Source organism: Typopeltis vanoorti, chromosome 16 (genome assembly GCF_054136105.1).
Source record: "Typopeltis vanoorti isolate ZY-2024b chromosome 16, IOZ_Tvanoo_1.0, whole genome shotgun sequence".
NCBI classification, from domain to species: Eukaryota; Metazoa; Arthropoda; class Arachnida; order Uropygi; family Thelyphonidae; genus Typopeltis; species Typopeltis vanoorti.
Genome location: NC_143564.1, coordinates 60939567 through 60958111, shown reverse-complemented (window position 1 = coordinate 60958111; position 18545 = coordinate 60939567). Strand labels below are relative to the sequence as shown.

The 18545-nt window shown below is 36.4% G+C and overlaps 1 protein-coding gene across 1 annotated transcript in view; it reads left to right on the top strand.

Annotated features, from left to right (window-relative positions):
* Positions 1-18545, top strand: part of LOC150098060 (solute carrier family 53 member 1-like) — a 235703-nt gene that overhangs the window by 145960 nt on the left and 71198 nt on the right. Inside the window, exon 10 of the mRNA XM_090406669.1 lies at positions 3201-3380. Coding sequence (XP_090262795.1) covers positions 3201-3380 — 180 coding nt within the window. The remainder of the gene's footprint in view (positions 1-3200; positions 3381-18545) is intronic.

Genomic DNA, 18545 nt, shown 5'->3' with positions numbered 1-18545 from the left:
AAGGTACTGTAAAATCTCGTGTCAATACAAATCATATGTAACTGTAGTCATTGTTCAATTACTGAACAGTTGAAAGGATTAATGAGAATTATACTAGGACTTAATACATGTCAAACTAGAATAAAAATGAGCTTGTTATTATTAATTAATACGTAATTCATGTGCCTAGAGATTTATGCATGTACATTGTATTTTAATTATGAGAGTTTTAAAGGTCAAAAGTGTGTATTAGCTCAGCGAAAGGATAATTTAATCCATATTGTCTTAGTGAGAAAATTAGAGTATCTGATTATATATGTCCTAGAAAATACAGAATTATGGCGTGATCAAACCAGTAAGGGGTTAGACAAAGGATCAACTGGTTCAAGGATTATATATGTTTGTATGTATAGAATCTGTTATGGCGATGTGATCACAATTCTCATGTAGGCTCTTAACCTGATACTTGTGTTTAGCTAGTGAAAATTTGTATTATATATTCTTAGTATTGAATTGAGTTTTATTTGATAAAGAATGAATTGTACCATGTTTAAGAGTTCAATAAACTTTTGTTCATTGAAAATACATTTGTCTGAGATTGACGCTCAATGCACCACTTGTAACAACATACGATCCTAATCACGCAGGGGGGAGATTTGTTAAGTTACGAGATAAAGGTCACAACTGCATGTTAGTTTCACACTCAGACATATTTTGGTGATTACTCCTTGTTTTTGAATTTTATATCTTAAACTAAATGTCCTGAAAGGCATAGTATAAAATAAATATTTAGGGACACTAAGGGGAGAAGAAGCTTGAATATTTGTATTTGGGTGATATCTCATATATAGATAAGATTTGGATAAAGACAAGTAGAGTTTCACATGTAAGGATAGTTGAAAACCTAATAATCGTAAATTAGGACACAACACCAGGTACAAGACTTGGGTGTCGCACACAACCCCTGAATCCAAACAACAGTCCATGGAGTGGAGGTACACCTCATCACTAGTCAAGACAAAATTGAAGACAACGGTTTCCACTCAGAAAATCATGTGGACTGTGTTTTGGGACAGACAAGGAATTTTGCTGGTAGACTTCTTGGGTCAAGGCTCCACAATCAACACAAGTATGTACTGCCAAACCCTTAAGAAACTGCATCGTGCAATCCAGAAAAAACGACTTCGCATGCTTACCAAGGGCGTTGTTTTGATTCATGATAACGCCCGCTCACACACGGCTGGCATAACACAACAACTTCTCATCACCTTCGGCTGGGAATAATTCCATCATCCCGCATATAGTCCTGACCTCACACCAAGTGACTTCACCTGTTCAAACATCAGAAATCTTTCCTTGATGGCCAGCAGTTTCAAGACGATGATGAGGTCAAAGAAGCAATCAGTACGTGGTTTGCGTCACAGGTGGCAACCTTCTACGATGAAGGTACAACTCTTGGTGCCCCGTTATGATAAGTGCCTGAACAATGGTGGAAATTATGTAGAAAAGTAGTGAAAGTGAAAGATGTCTACTTTAATTTCCAGTAGTTTTTTTGTAAGTATATTTTTGTTTCTCTGACAGCCCAGTGGAACTTACTTTCTGGATGTCCCTCGAATTTTTAATTTTTGTACTGGGAAAACTTTGTTAGGTCTTATATCAATTAATAATTTTTCAAGACTCCCGATATCTGTAACACAGTTACATTTTAGATAAAATTTAATATTTAGTCCAAATTTGTAGAATCTTTTAAGTACTCAGGACTGTAGTGATGTACTGTTTGTAGTTTTGTAGGTTATGATTATTTGTGTTAACATGCAAATCTCTCTTTTTGTGCTGCAACATTTACAGTTTCTTCAACATCTTAAAGATCACCCTTTAAAAATTTATAAATTTCATTGCAGATTTATTTATAGCTCTTCTGATTATATGCGAGCATTCATTTTCTTGTATTCTGTATGCATTTTAGATCAGGTTTTTAACCTCCCTACTGGCTGATGTGGATGAAATAGTGAAACCAAATTGTACTTCTTATCCATGTTATTCAGTAGGTGTTACAGAATCGTATCCAGATTTAGCTGGATGTCTATAGACGTTCTGGCTGGTTGGGGTGTTAATGATAGATAATAATATACAGCAGCATTTTTGTTTGCTTTTGTTTCAGTTCACAATAATTTTGGTTTTGGTTTTGCTTTACTATTTTCGGTTTTGATTTTAGTTCGCTATTTTGGTCGAGTGCTGCATGTTTTAACAGTCTCTATGATATTCATTAATAATGTGTGTTTTTAATAATGCAAACATTGTTATATATTTATACATCTCAAATACATCTGAAAAATTCAAATATATGTACTCTTTCTCAGCACACTCCATAACTCAAAAGCAAATTGCAAATGATTGTGTTCATGGTTTGGGTACCGTTGATGTGATTTTAAAGAGGTTTAGGGAGACAGGTACCTTTTCTCCTAACAGAAAAGGAAAATGTGGGTGAAAAGGGCAAACTATACTTAAGATCATTTACTAGTTAGGAAAAGCAAAATGAATCCAAGATTGTCTGCTGTAGATTTAAATGAAGAGTTGGCAGATAGTGGGATTAATGTTTCTGACATGACAGTCTGTAGAAGATTGTTGGAAGCAGGAAGGATTGCCCACAAACCAAAAAAGAAACAACTTTGACGAGGGCTATGCAGAAAAAGAGGTGGTAATGGGCGAAGGTGTACAAAGACTGGACTGTTGAGAATTGGAAGAAGGTCATTTTCTCAGATGAGAGCTATTTCTTTGTCCAAGGAGAGTGAGTACCCTTTGTTCACAAATCAGCAGCTGAGAAGATCTCTCCCACTCACCCACCTTCAACAAGCTTCTAAACACCCAGCTAAAAAAGATGTTCTGGAGTTGTTTTACACATGACGGTCCAGGATCACTTGTGCCTGTTGATGGAATGATGAAAAGTGACCAACACATAAAAATATTGGAGAAAAGAGTGGCTCCACAGATTCAGAAAGACAAAGAACTCATCTTCCAACAGGATCTTGCTCCATGCCACACTTCAAAAAAAGTGAGAGTTCCTCAAAAATCGAATTAATGAACTTTATAGGAACAGAGGAGCACATATAAATTATTAGGTAAAGTTGGAATTTAATTTTTGTATTTATTTTCTTGCAAAATTAAAATTTTTCTTTAAATGTGTGTTCGGATTAATTTGTTCACTACTGTATATCTTTCAGATAGCAGCAGTTTTTGGATTTATGTGGGCATTAAGTGCACTGTCATTTTTGTACAGTAATATTATACATATTCCTGCATATGCAAATCCTCTTACTTTGGTGGTAGTAGTGATCCTGTTTCTTGTTAATCCTACAAAGACATTGTATTTCCAAGCTCGTTTCTGGCTGCTTAGAGTTTTGGTAAGCTTACCTTTAATTTTTATTTTGCTTTTAGAATTTTGTTCTAAAAGCTAAATTGTTTTTAATATAAGAACTGATATGTTTCCAGTATCTATATATATATCACTCACAAAGTAAAAACACTCTTTTTATGCAGTAAAAGTTCAGTTTAAATTAAGAATTCGTTTATGAGTAACCATCAATATTGGAATACTGTGAGTAGGCACAATAATAATAATAATAATAAATTTTAGAATTTTCTGTTATTGTGTAATTGCCATTCTGCTATTTTGCATGCTGAAAATGCCTATCAAACTTAGGCAAAAATTATACAAATAAATAAATTTTAACATGAATTTTCTTCTGTTTAGTAATAAAGTTATCTTAGAGATCATCTTTAACGTATGCTACAGTTGTATAAGAGATCATCCATCTTCACCTGTTGGATGAAGCATAATCTTTCATTGTACAGTAGATGCTAGTTAATTGGGACACATCTGGCTAGAACATTCATTTTGACCCAATTAAGCAGCTGCCCCAATTATGCAAAGTTTCTTATGTTAATAGTTAAAAAAGATATATATATATATATATAAAAACAAACTAACATTTCACTTAGCAATAAATTGTTTATTCCAAATAATTATGGTAGCAAAATATGTACATATTTAAATTTTCCTCATTGTCAATATCAACCGAGACCTGTTGTCCTTCAATGTAATCCTATTAAAACAAAGTACACAACACATTAGAAAATATTTGATATTTAAACATTCAATTTATATAACATGTAACTTATATAAAAAATATGCTCATACTTACTTTTCAGCTTTTAGTAGTTATTGCTAAATGAATATATCCAGTCTACCAAGGCATGTTCTTTTAATTGACCGAGTACACAAAATCAGTACAGACATCTAGTGCTGACAGTGGACTGCTTTCATTACCTTCCTACATGAAGTATTCTTGTAAACAATCAATAAATTTCCTGGCATCCTGTGTAGTCACTTGTTTGAATTCAGATGTGCCATCTTCTTCACTCTCTTTGCCTTCTAATCCTCATCTTGGTGTTTGATAGAATGCTTTGAAAGATTTCAATCTTACAATCTTCGCTTTCATTGTAGCATTCAACATTATTGTCAGTACTTTCGAATTCTTCATAGTTCCTAACTTTTTACACTTCTGAAGTGGCTTCATCTTCACTTTTGACTGTTTCAGGTATCTCCAAGCCTGGATGATTTAAATCGAGTGAGAAAAACAGTTCTGAATTGTCTTACTGCCTATTTCTTGCCAACTATCAGCAATGAACTGTAATGCTGAAGAAGGTTTAACTTTTTAACTCACTTCCTTGGCTGCAGAAGATGATATCAGTATATTTTCTTCAATCACTTCTAAGATGTGGTTCAACTTTGTACAGTACAACACCTTCAAATTTTTTATGATTCCCATATCCATTGCCTACACCAAGGATGTAGTGTTGGCAGATAGAAATTCCAGCTGGATGTTTGTCAAACACTCTGAACAGTGAGAGTGTGCTGCACAATTTTCAAGAATCAGAACTTTTCTTGATTTCTGGTTTAACTATACATCCCATTAACATTTTTCTTTAAAATCCATTCTTAGCCCCTTAAAGCATTGTGGCTTACTGTTTTTCCTAATACCCAACAGTTTCTTTTTATCAGTTCCTGACCTGTTTGAACAGCATAACACAGTTATGCAATTCATTGCTTTCTTAGAACCTGACAATTTTACATGATTTTAGAAGAGAGAATCATCCAGTGGCACAATTTAAAAAAAAAACACGTCTGTTTCATTAACATTGTAGATATCATTTGCACAAAATTTCTGAAGACATTTTGGTTACTTTCGTGGATTTCCATTCTTCTGCACTACAACATCAGCACTGTCTTTTTCACCATGTGCTTTCTTGAATTTAATATCATATCTACATTGAGACAACCAACCATCTGTTGCTTTAAAATCATGGTGACCTAGCTCCTCTGACTTCTTTTTTACATTTGAACACTAATGCACACTTCTTGTGCAGCTATAATGAAGAACCACTGATTTAGGTCCCAACATCAGATCCTTACCTTCATGCTTTTGTTTTTGGGATATATATCCTCTTTTCCATGGCATTCTTCAACATTCTTGCTGTTGAAGAACACCAATGCCATTACTTACAAACCCATCAACCAGATCTATAACTTGTTACCTTCTCTTAAGGATAAATTCTCACCTGTGATGTTACCTGCCATTTATGAGATCCCATGCTCCTGCAATTTGTCTTACTTTGGACAGACAGGTAGACCTGTTCAGAAAACGCATCTAGGAACACCAAGACCACATTCGTCTTTTCAAACCGCAGAAATCTGGTCTCTCTCAACATGGAGTTGAAAACCCAAACCATAGGATCCATTGGGAAAAGTCGAAACTTTTACATAGATCTTTATATAAACATGAACATTTATATAAAGAAAGTGCTGAAGCCCTACTACACAGACCAAATTTCAGGGGCAAACAAAATTTGTGCCTGAAAGTATCTTCAGGACTGAGGTAAGGTAGTACAACACCGGGAAACTCATAGCAAAGGTGGACCAAGCTAACATCACTCCTATCTCGGTATCTCCCATAATGCAAAACACATCTCCTTGCAGATATGTATAATGTGATGCATTACGGGAAGGGGAGATGTGTTTTGCATTATGGGAGATACTGAGATAGGAGTGATGTTAGCTTGGTCCACCTTTGCTACAAGTTGCCCAGTGTTGTACTACCTTACCCCAGTCCTGAAGATACTTTCAGGCGCAAACTTTGTTTGCTCACACTTGGATAAAGGATTAAACTAAATTTATTATAGTCTAACCAAGTGAAAAATAAACTTTCAATAGCTTAGCTTTTTCTTCCCTGCTATTAATAGTTTACTTTATAATCTTCAACTATTTAGTAGTGAAACAGAATACAGCTATTTTGGAATGTTTTTGTGTTTTTACTTGACATGTGTCAGTTCCACAAACACAGAATGGCTTTCTTTCCAATCTTCAACCGCAAAAAAAATTTACAGCAGTGAAAACACATTAACTTCTCATTAAGAACTTAAATAAGGAATCTGCAGAAAATCACCATTCATTCCTTCCTTCCTTACATTTATTTTCTTTATTTCTTAAAAGGAATCATTTACAACATTCCCTTTCCTTCTCCTATATCTATTCCTTTTTACATCTTTTTCTCTCTCACTATTCTTTTCTCATGTCCTTCAACTGTTTGCTTCACATCATGGTACAGCATACATTCTATTATCCATAATTTGCACTGCATGAATGATATTACAACAGCTGGGCATCACAAACAGCAAAGAGAGGTTCAGTAATGGTGGACTGGATATGTTTATGAGCAATGTTTTACAAGTATTTTAATTCAAAATGAATGTAGGAAGATATATGCATCTTGTTGTACAGAAAACTGTTTCTATTGGTGAAAGTACAGTTAGGCATAACTGCCTCACTAGTTATCTATCAGTTTAACTAAGCACTGCTGCTTCTTCTTGAAACAGAATAATTTTGACAAGCACAATATTTTCAACACAACACTATTTGTATATATCTTTTGTTCCAATTTTTAAAAACAAAATTATATAAAGATATTTAAATATTAAATTTTAAATTAAATTAAATTAAATGTTAAACTTTACAGAACCATAATCTCTTTATTTCTGCATGTCAAGATCCTCCGCATCATTATGATCATTATTTTGGAACTTCCTGTCCACTTTCCCAGATCTCTAATCTCCTCTACACTCCTTTCTTCTTTTTCAATTTTTTTCAAGTGTATGCTTTGCATCCCATCCTTTCCTACCTTATATCCCATCCTTTCCTACCTTTCCTACCTGAAATCCTTACACAAAGTGTAAGGATTTCAGCACCTTACACTTTGCAACATACAACTGACAGTTCTGCTCACTTTACTAGACATACAATTTATTCAAATCCTCCTGTAGAGCAACAACATCTACTTGAATCCTTCCCAATTTTTCATTATTTGCAAACACTTGCATATTTTCAGTTAAATCCATCCCCATATGATTAATATACAAGATAAGCAAAGGTCTCAAAACAGAACCCTTCAACACATCACTAGTGACTTCCTCTTTTGGGATTCTCTGTCCACATACACATCTTACTGACACCTGTCTGACAGTCACCTAACCAACTCATTAATCTAATATGTAATCCCATCTCTTGCAATGCATTCATCACGTTGTTATAGAACAAAACGAAATTGGTTGAACATGACCTTCCTTTAACAAGACCATGCTGACCATCATCAAGAATACTGTGGTATCAAATCAATTCTATCTTAGTTCTCACCAACGTCTCTGACACCTTAACCACAAATCTGCATACACAGATTGCCTATATTTTGTAACTTCAGCCTTATCATTTTCATGAAGTGGAACAATTTTATCATTTTTCCACTCCTTTGGAACTTATTCCATTGTAAGACTTGTTAAACAGGTATGCCAAGGCTCAAGACATGGTGATATGTCATCAAATCTTATTGTCTTATATTAACATCAAGTTTACTTAATTTCTCATATACCTGTTGTTCACTCACCAGCAGTCCATCCTTTCCCATTGCCTCTACTGAGTTTCTCATGATGTCACACTGATGAGGATGAAATGCTGATGAATTGTTCACTGAATACCTCCATTATGCTCTCTGCTGCTGCTCACTGAATATCTTAACTATATCCTCTTATGTTAATGAAGGAAATCTATGATTTCCTGCCATAATAATTCTTTCTTCTATGCCACATATTGAAAGCTATCTAGGATTTTTCTTGACCTGACTAGCTGATTTCTGCTTAAATTGCACTTTTGCTGTTCTTGCCACCTTCCTAGCCTGATCTTTGTACTCTAATTACAACAATAATAACCTTGTGCTGCCCCTACAGCCTTCTTATTCTTCTTTCAAAATTTGTACTTAATTCCTTTATTCATCCATTTAACACCTGCCTTATTCAGTCTTTTGACCTTTGTAATGCATTTGCAGATTATTGCTGTTAAATAGCTCTGTTCAGTGCCTAAGTAGTCTCCACATGGAAACCTCGCATGAAAAGGGCCAGTACCATCACTGAAAGGAGTCCCCTCTCCACAGTGATGGTACTGGCCCTTTTCATTCTTCTTCTTTTTCTGTATTATTCTTTTCATGTTCTTCATACTCTTCTCTGGATCGTTTTTTACTATCTTACCTTCCAGGCCCTCATCATGGAGATTCTGCTTTTGACATCCTGCATGCAATGCAATCCATGGACATCTAGAAAGGGTTGAATTCTGTCAGTCTTGCATTAATTTAGCCCCAGCTTTTGCAAGATGGGCAGCTCTGGATGGCCCGGCCAGGATCAGTTGACTAGTGCACTTGTCTACAAAAGTCAACGGTGTTACAGTAAGGCTCCTACTCCATGGACCATGGACAGGACCTAAAGTTTACTTCTTGCAGTGCTCCAGAGTAATCCTGGCATTCCACTTCTGAGTGTATTTGTTGCTTGCCAGATAGTAGGTGTCCATGTATGACTCTGTGGTGGATGGGAATCTCATTTGGTTGGGCCTTGTAAGAGCTCCCCCCCCCCCCGAAAATTTGAGGATGAAGAACTTACAAGGCCCAACCAAATGCAGACACAGTAGATATATCATTTAATAACAGAAGTAAGAAACTAAAGACATCTGGAATACATATACCAGTGTTTCTCGTCCCATGCAAAACAGGTAAAAAGCCAGTAGGAAAACTGTTGCCCCTCTTTATTCAGAAGAGTTTAGAAGCACTGGCAGAATTGCCCAAAACAGTTATAAAACTACATTCTGGTGACATTCTTTTTGAAACATCATTTCAACAACAATCATAAAAAACTCCTGAGAGCAACATCAATAAGGGGAGATACTAATTACAGTAATACCTCATAAGTACTCATATATTCTAGAGGTGTGATATTGGAAAGGAACCTTCTTAATGCTCCAGATGAGAAGATATGGTCAGAGCTTAAAGATCAAGTCATACAGAGCATCCTGATATGTAGGGATGGTCACTTAGTTCTGACCAGGAAGTTTATCCTTACTTTTGATATGCCCATACCTCCATCATTGGTAAAAGCAGGGTACTTCAGCTGTCCTGTTAGGCTCTACATCCCTAATCTACTAAGTTGCTTTAAATGCAGAAATATGTACATGCCCAAATTGCATGTTGTAGCTCTACCATTTGTGCTGGTAAAGAGCATGAATAAAGATAATGAATTTGTTCTGTAAAGAATCCTAAATGTGTCAGCTGTGAGAGAGAGCATCCAGCTTACTTTGATGCATGCCAAAGGTGGAAGATGAAAAAGAGATACAAAAGATTAAAACTTAACAAAATATCTCATATCAAGATGCAAAGAGGAAGCTGGCTATTACAACACCTGCCTGAAATCTCTTATACTGAGAAGGAGGCAGTTAAGAAAATATCAAAAGTGACACAAACACATATATCCATATTCTGCCATGTGATAATTTTAATATATCTGAACTTTATGATTGTGAGTGTTTCTATTTGGAGCACATTAGACAAATTGCCATTTGTATTGCCTAGTTGATTGGAGGGGAAGAGATGTTTGGCCTTTAGACTAGATTTCTAACTCCTATTTCACCCTGAGGTAGTACTAATGTGATATGCTATGCTATGCAAGTGCTATTGTAGATGGGATTTTTTTGAAAAAAGTCTATTAATCAATAGAAATTAAGAAGTTTAGTGCAGAAACTTAATTTATTGAAACAAGCTGAGTTGCTTGCTTTGAGGCTGCACCAGTTTCTGATGTTGGTTCCTGGAAAACCAAGTTTTGTTTGTTCTTTCAAGTATCAATTATAGAAAACAATTACAACATATACAATAGCACTTGCTAGCATAGTTGAAAGGATAGTACAGTGTGTACTTTTTGGTTGGAAAAGACTTGAATTTGATTCTTGTAATGATATGAGGAATTATTATAAGAAAATTTTCACAATGATGAGTTTGATGGTCTTATATGGAAATAAAGGATATGGACACTTGGGTTTTATTCTTGCAAAACAAATAAACTAGCCAGAAAAACATAATAAATAGACAGAAATAAATTTAAGGACAAAGTGGGGCTGAGCTGCTCCCATAATGAATCCTGAGACTCCATTAAGGTACCATGTAATAATAATATATCAAAAATGCAATAGCTTTTTTTTTTTATTGCAAGACACTTTGTATTAACAATGTAACAATGCTTTGTGCATGACTTTAATATCAGTCACAGTTGTTGTTGTTGTGAATGTCATTTGCTTCATTGATTCTTTCAGCTTGAAAGCCATCCTATTCTACAAATGACCACATGTTTATTAAACAATAAAAAATAAGAGAGTAAAAAACTAGACAAGTTTTGTTCATTGTAAGACTTACATCATCAGTGGTAATGGTGTATAAAAGTTTAACACAACAACCAAAGATTAATTGATAATTAATAGTCCATTAGATGTTTTTTTACTTTACAACTGTTCATTAATTGAGAACCTGAATACAAAAATGATACATTTGTTACTGTATGCTTGTTGGAACAATGCTAGTTGTTGCCACGTTCTGTGGTTCACGTGTGTTATATCTGAGGTCTGAGGCAGTTAAATTTTTGATGAAGGCAGACCATACTTGAAGTAAAATCAAGCCTTGATTTTTATTGCACTGTGTAGGGATTCTAAGCATTTTTGCAGCTTCTTTAAATTTTCTTGTGAAATAGTTCTTATCAACATATAACATGTTTGTCTGTTGCCAGAGTAACTTGATGGCCAGTAGTAGTTGTGTGGAATGCTAAGACTGATTTGTGTTCCCTTCTTTTTTTGACGTCTTTTATATGTTCAAGCATGTAGATTTCTCCTGACCTTCCCATCTGGCCTACATAACAGATGCCACAAGAACAGCAAATCTGATAGACGCCTGGTATTTTCATGGGATGATGCGGAGGTTTTGGTGGATGTAGGAATCTTGATCTTTTTTGAAAAGGAAGAAAAGCCACTTTTATGTTGTACCTGCGGAGCAATGTAGCCAATTTGTCCATGGCATTCTTGATGTACGGCAGCGTGATTGCATTCTTGAAATCTTGTTTTGATAAGGGAGTTGTGTTAAGGATTTTTTTTATTGTTTTGGATTCAAAACTATTAAATGTGAGGGAGGTTCTGTGTCAGGTAGTGTAATACTTCATTTTGCTTCATCTGTGTGCTAGATATATTGTATACTCTGTCTCTCAAGGTTTTAATTATGCCTATTTTTTGCAATTGATGGTGGTGTGAGGCAGCATTAAGAAATCTTAAGAAATTATTATTATTATTATTATTATTAAACAAGACCTCATGGAGTCAAAGACTCATCTAGGAGGTCCTTTTATCTCACACACATCTCATCATACCGGGTCTTAAACACATTCAAACTCCTTGCAGACACCACACTCTCAGGCAAGGCATTCCAATCATTCACAACTCTGCACGAAAAAAACCTGCCTCTCACTCCCCCTACTCACACCCTCTTTATACAGTTTCCAGGGATGACCTCTGGTTCTCCCCTGATCTCCCACTATTCTCTGTAGAACTTCTCCACCATTGATCCTATAACAACCCCTTACCAACTTGTAGGTCTCTATCATATCTCCCCTCTTCCTTCTCTCCACTAGACTCTGCAAATTACATCTTTTCAATCTTTCCTCATACTCGACATTCCAGAGGTCAGAAACTACCTTAGTCAGTCGCCTTTGGACCCTTTCCAACATCTCTTCATCCTTCTGAAAACCAGGTGACCAAATCTGGGCACAATAGTCCATGTGTGGCCTAATCAAAGCCTTATACAATGGAACAAGAATCTCCCTACTTCTACACGTCAGTGTCCTCCTCATCATTCCCAGAAGTCTTTGTGTTGTCTTCACAATTTTGGCAATGTGTCCCCTAAATTTTAGATCCTTATCCACTATCACTCCCAGATCTCTTATTTCCTCTACTTCCAACAATATATTCTCACCAAGCATAAATTCTGCATCCCATCTTTGTTTTCCAAATTTTAAAACCTTACATTTTGCAACATTGAACTCACATCCCCATTTGCTTGCCCAATCACTCAATTTATTCAAGTCTTCTTGCAAGGCCACAACATCTTCACTACTCTTTATGGTTCGTCCCAACTTTGCATCATCTGCAAACAACTGAATATCTCCATCCAAATCTTCGCCAATATCATTAATATACAAGTTAAATAGTAATGGCCCTAAAACAGATCCCTGAGGCATTCCACTAGTGACTTTCCTTTTCCTGGATATTGCACCCCCATACACAACTTGTTGATACCTATCAGATAGCCAGTCTCCAATCCAATGCACTAATCTATCCAACCCTAGCTGCTCTAGTTTGACTGTCAACTTATCATGAGGTACTCTATCAAAAGCTTTTGCGAAATCCAAGTATATTACTGTGTATCCTTCTCCTCTGTCCAAGGAAGCAGTCACTTTATTGTAATAAGTAAGTAGATTACTAAAACACGACCTCCCTTTAGCAAATCCATGCTGTCCATCAAAGATTATACCATTGTTGTCAACCCAACTCTGGATCCTAGTTCTCACAAGCTTCTCCAACAACTTAACCAGAACACCTGACACACAGATAGGCTTATAGTTTGATGCTTGAGTTCGATCACCTCCTTTATGAAGTGGCACAATCTTGCCCTCCTTCCACTCTTTAGGGACTTGACCAAGTGCAAGACTCGTATTAAAAATATATGTCAAGGCAGGTGTCAACTCTCTGGCACATTCCTTCAGAATACGCGGTGATATATTATCAAGTCCCACAGCCTTATTTACATCTAGTTTACTCAACTCCCCAAACACCTCTTGCTCACTTACAGTCAGTCTCTCCTCCCCATCATCAACCGCTCTTAATCTCTCCATGAAGTCACATTCACAAGATTGAAAGATCTTTATGAACTGCTCATTAAGTATCTCCACCACACATTCTGCAACAGCTGTCTTTATACCATTTCCTCCAATCAATGTCATCCTTCCATAATCATTCTTTCTTTTGCTGGCTACATATCGAAGAACTCCCTAGGATTCTTTTTAGCTTCATTAGCTAACTGCTGTTCATACCTCTCTTTAGCTACTCTCACCAACCAAGTCACCCTCCTTGCCTGGTCTTTGTAGACCTCATGAAATTGGTTACTTCTACTTCTCTTATGCTGCCTCCACAATGCCCTTTTTCTCTGTATTGCATGCTTAATCTCTTTATTCATCCATCTCACACCTACCTTATTTAACCTTCTCACCCGTGGTATACATTTAGACATTGCATCCACTAAATATTTTTTGAAAATCCCCCAAGCTGCATTGATCTCTTTTCCAGCTAACTCCTCATTCCATGCTAAACCTGCAAGCTGTCTCCTGAGCTCTTCATAATCACCCCCCTTGTAGTTCCACATATACCCTTTTTTCACAGGGGTCCTTGCACTGCTGGCAACCACCCAAGTAATCACCTCATGGTCACTTTCACCAATTGGTGAATAATTTGATACCTCATTGATAATTACATCCTCCGATGAGATGACCAAATCCAAGACCCTTAATCCTCTTGTGCCCTCTGTTACATACTGTCTGAGGTAGTTATCCCTCAAAAACTCAAGAAACTTATTTTCTTTACTTCCAGTTGCTATCTCTTCATTCCAGTCTATATTGCCATAATTAAAATCACCCATAATGATCACCCTTTTCTTATTTGCTTGGCTGATTTGACTATACATTTCACTATCACCACCATCCACATTACCAGGTCTATAACAACATCCCACCAAGTATTTGATTCTATTCACCTCTATCTCACACCGTACTGCCTCAAAACCACTGGCCCCATTTCCCTCTTGCATCTCTACCTTGTATGGACATAACTCTTTCTCTATCATCAATAGCACTCCCCCTCCCTTTTTACCCCTTCTATCCTCACGAAACACACCATACCTTTCCATCTCTATTCCTGTCAGGATGTCATCCTCATCTAACCATGTCTCACTTATTCCGACAATCTCTGGGTCCACAGACGCAATTAGTGCAACCATTTCATCCGCCTTGTTTCTTATACTTCTAGCATTGGTATACAAACACAACAACTCATTTCTGGATCTACAGCTAGTTCCACTGATACCACTCACTCGATGTGATCTCTCCATGCTGGGCTGGGGCCATTTCCCTTTCTGCTTCTTCATTTTAGAACCCTTTGCAATTCCATCTGTTTCCTTTTGATCCCTGATCATCCCATTACTTTCCTGCCTACACATGCTCTCACCTCCTCTTGGAGCATCCACCTTTCTCACGCTGTGTATCCCTGTCCACCCTGAGCCTCCCCGTTTCCCTGCTCCTCTTGCACACCCATTCTCTCATTTTCTATACTCATACCACTCACTTCCCCATTCATTTCCACTCCTTCAATCTCTCCTGTCTTACTCTCCTGCTCTTCCACATCACTCCCCTCTCGATCTGATTCATTCTCTCTATTCACTTCTCCACTTTCCAGCAGCAGTCTCTCCAAGCGACTCACACCATAACCACTCAAATGCAGTCCATCGCTCCCATACAGCTCACTTCGTCCCTCAAACTCATTCCACACATTAACAAACTGTACTCCCATCTCCTCACACATTTCAGCCAGAATATCATTCATAATCCTTGCTCTCCGCCTCATTTCACCACAATCATACCTAGGCAACACACTGACCACCCTTCCTGTCACACTATTCTCCTTTATCTTTCCAAGCAGTCTCCTGACATTCATTTTGACATGCTCTTTGTTCTCTCTCAAATCATTTGTACCAATTAATACAATTAACTCTTTTGCTCGTTCCCGCCTCATATTCAATGCCTCAATCACTCTACTCATTTTACCGCCTGGAAAACATACCTTGTGCATTTTATCCTCTAGCACACCTTTAATAATGGAGTCACCATACAACGCCACTCGCTCATCTTTTGTTAACTCTTTCATGCCATCATGATTTATTTTAATAGTTTTGACCTGAATTCTCTTAATTTCATTCCGCATCCATTTCATTTCTTGCTTCATCCAATCCAATTCACCTTCCGAACCTCGCGACACATTCACTCTATCATTAAATCTTTCTAACTTTCTAACTCTCGACCCCCTCTTCTCACTTTCCCTCTCATTCATCCTTCTTTGTTTCCGTACTTTCGGTCCAACATACGTCCAACTTTCATTATCATTCTTCTCACTTTCACTCTCACATATCTTTCTTTGTTTCCGTACTTTCGGACTAACATGCGTCCAACTTTCGCTATCATTCTTCTCACTTTTACTGTCATTCATCTTTCTTTGGTTCAGTACTTTCGTTCCAACATGCGTCCAACTTTCGCCATCAGTCATTCTTTTTTCGCTATCATTCATTCTTTCGATTTTTTTTACTTGCAATTTCTGCATCACGGCATTTCTACTTTCATTCGTTCTCTCAATTTCATTTCTTTCCGCCTCACTTTCGTCCCTTTTAACATCCGTTACGGTTGTCAAATCACTCTTTTTCTTTTTTCCTGATTTTTTAACATTTTTTCGCCTGTCTTTCTCACCATCCTGCTCTTTCAAACGTGCACTCGCGACACAATCGGTACTAGCACTTTCTGTCATCAACTTCATATTCGCATTCATCAATTCCTCGTTCAGGTCACATTTTGCACACACCCTTCTTCCATCCGCACTAAACATCCACAAATCATTTATGTAATCGAAGGAATACATATAACAGACCTCACACTTAACGAACCGACTGAAATCCAAATTAAAATCATGGAATGACAATGCTGCTGCCATTTTTTTTTTTTTTTTTCTCTGCAGGTTACTAGGTCTAATATAAACGTTTTCATATTTAGTTTAAGCAAGAAAAAAACCCCACACTAATAATATCGGTAGCGTACAACGTTTACAGCCACTCTTACTTAAACAATTACGCATATATACTTAATTATTCCTAGTAAAACTTATCTGAATCAGGAGCTCTTCAAAACACGTCCGTAGCGCTTGACCCACTAGCGCCCTTAATGGTTTTTTGTATACAGAAAAGGATAACTTTTTTCCTCTACGTTTACTTCTATAAAGATATCAAGGAAAGGTAATTTTTTATGTTCTTCTAGTTCTATAGTGAATTTTATATTTGGATGCAAATTGTTAAGATACTCTTTAAAAGCAATCAGTTCACCTACCATTCCTGGCCTAATGATGAAAATATCATCTACATAATGTAGCCAAACCTTTGGTCTTTTTTGATAGTGTTTTAAAGCATTTGTTTCAGAATTTTCCATAAAAAGGTTGGCTAAAGGTGGAGAGGGGGGGGGGAACCCATGGCAAGTCCTTCTTTTTGTTCCCAATATTTGTCTTGATAAATGAAAAAAGTGCAGTGTTTGTATAGTCATATAATGTCTGGTGGGAAAAGGTTTTCAAGAAGATCACTGTGTCATTTCTAGTTACATTGGTGAAGAGGTTGACTATATTGAAACTTGCTAAGATGTCTGAAGGTTTTATGTTTATATCCTTTACCTTTTTGAAATGTAAACTGTTCTTTATAAATGATTCTGTTTTTCCTATGTGTGGTGTTATCGTGTTTGTCAGATATTTCACTAAATTTGAAGCCAGAGAATCTCTCCCATCTACATCCAGTCTTAACGGGATATCTTTTTTATGTATTTTTGGTGCTCCATAAATTCTTGGGACCAATGGATGTTTTGATGATAGAGATCTTTTTAATTCTTCAGGCCAGCTAGGTAACTTTTTAATCAACTCATTAGTTTTATTATGCGCTCACCATGTGGGATCTCTGTCTAGGGGTGAATAGGTATTGGAATCCTCTAATAGGATGTTCATTTTTCTTGCATATTCTTCTGAATTCATGACTACTTTGCATTCCCTTTATCTGCCTTGATTATCATGATGTTTTTATCTTGTCTTCTTTAAGGGTTACGGATTCCCTTTAGGTAAGTTTCCATGTGGTTTTATTTTAATAATAGTGCTGAACTTTGTATGCAGATGAGATCTGCTGAATCTCTAGGCAGATTGGAGATTCTTTTCTAAATTTGTGCAATGATATCTACTTTTGGAATATGGTGTAGAGCTAAAGCAAAAGTAAAACCTTTCATTAGGAGATTTTTTTCTGTTCTTGAGAGGACTCTGGAAGAAAGTTTAATCACCATTTTAGACTGATATAGATGTTTTTCTTTTTCTTGCTAGTAATAAACTATTTTATTAAATTATATTTCTTCTGATTAGCAACTGCTGTAACTTTTGTTGTACATGATGCTATCAATATTATTCCAGAGGTTGAATGGTAGCAATGCATCAATTCACTGTGTATAGCAAACGTATAATGACCTATCTTTGCAAGCTCTGATCTAGTGGCTGCGATCCATTCTCTTAAAATAGCTAGTTCTGTTTTTCGGTAGATTCTATTAGCTTTAGTAGAGTGGAATATACACACTTAATTCTAAGGAACTTGGGTACAGTCTCATTGTCTCTGCATCAGATCTAAAACGTTAAATGGTTGATAAAGTTCTTATGTTTAATGTGCAATTTCTCTAGTTGTGTTACTTTAGACCATACGCATTCACCGTGAGCTTCCATATGTAAGTGAAGGTTTCTGTGGGTAAGCAGTTCTGGAGATAGTTTTTTTTCGGTACTGAGACCACATGTTTATTAAACAATAAAAAATGAAAGGGTAAAAAACCCGACAAGTTTCGTTCATAGTAAGACTTGCATCATCAGGGGTAATGGCGTATAAAAGTTTAATACAACAACCAAAGATTAATTGATAATTAATAGTCCATTAGATGTTTTTTTGACTTTACAACTGTTCATTAAAAAGATCTCTAATCAAAACATCCATTGGTCCCAAGAGTTTATGGAGCACCAAAAATACATAAAAAAGATATCCCGCTAAGACTGGTTGTAGGGAGAGATTCTCTGGCTTCAAATTTAGCGAAATATCTGACAAGCATGATAACACCACACATAGGAAAAACAGAATCATTTATAAAGAACAGTTTACATTTCATCAAAAAGGTAAAGGATATAAACATAGAACCTTCGGACATCTTAGCAAGTTTCGATATAGTCAACCTCTTCA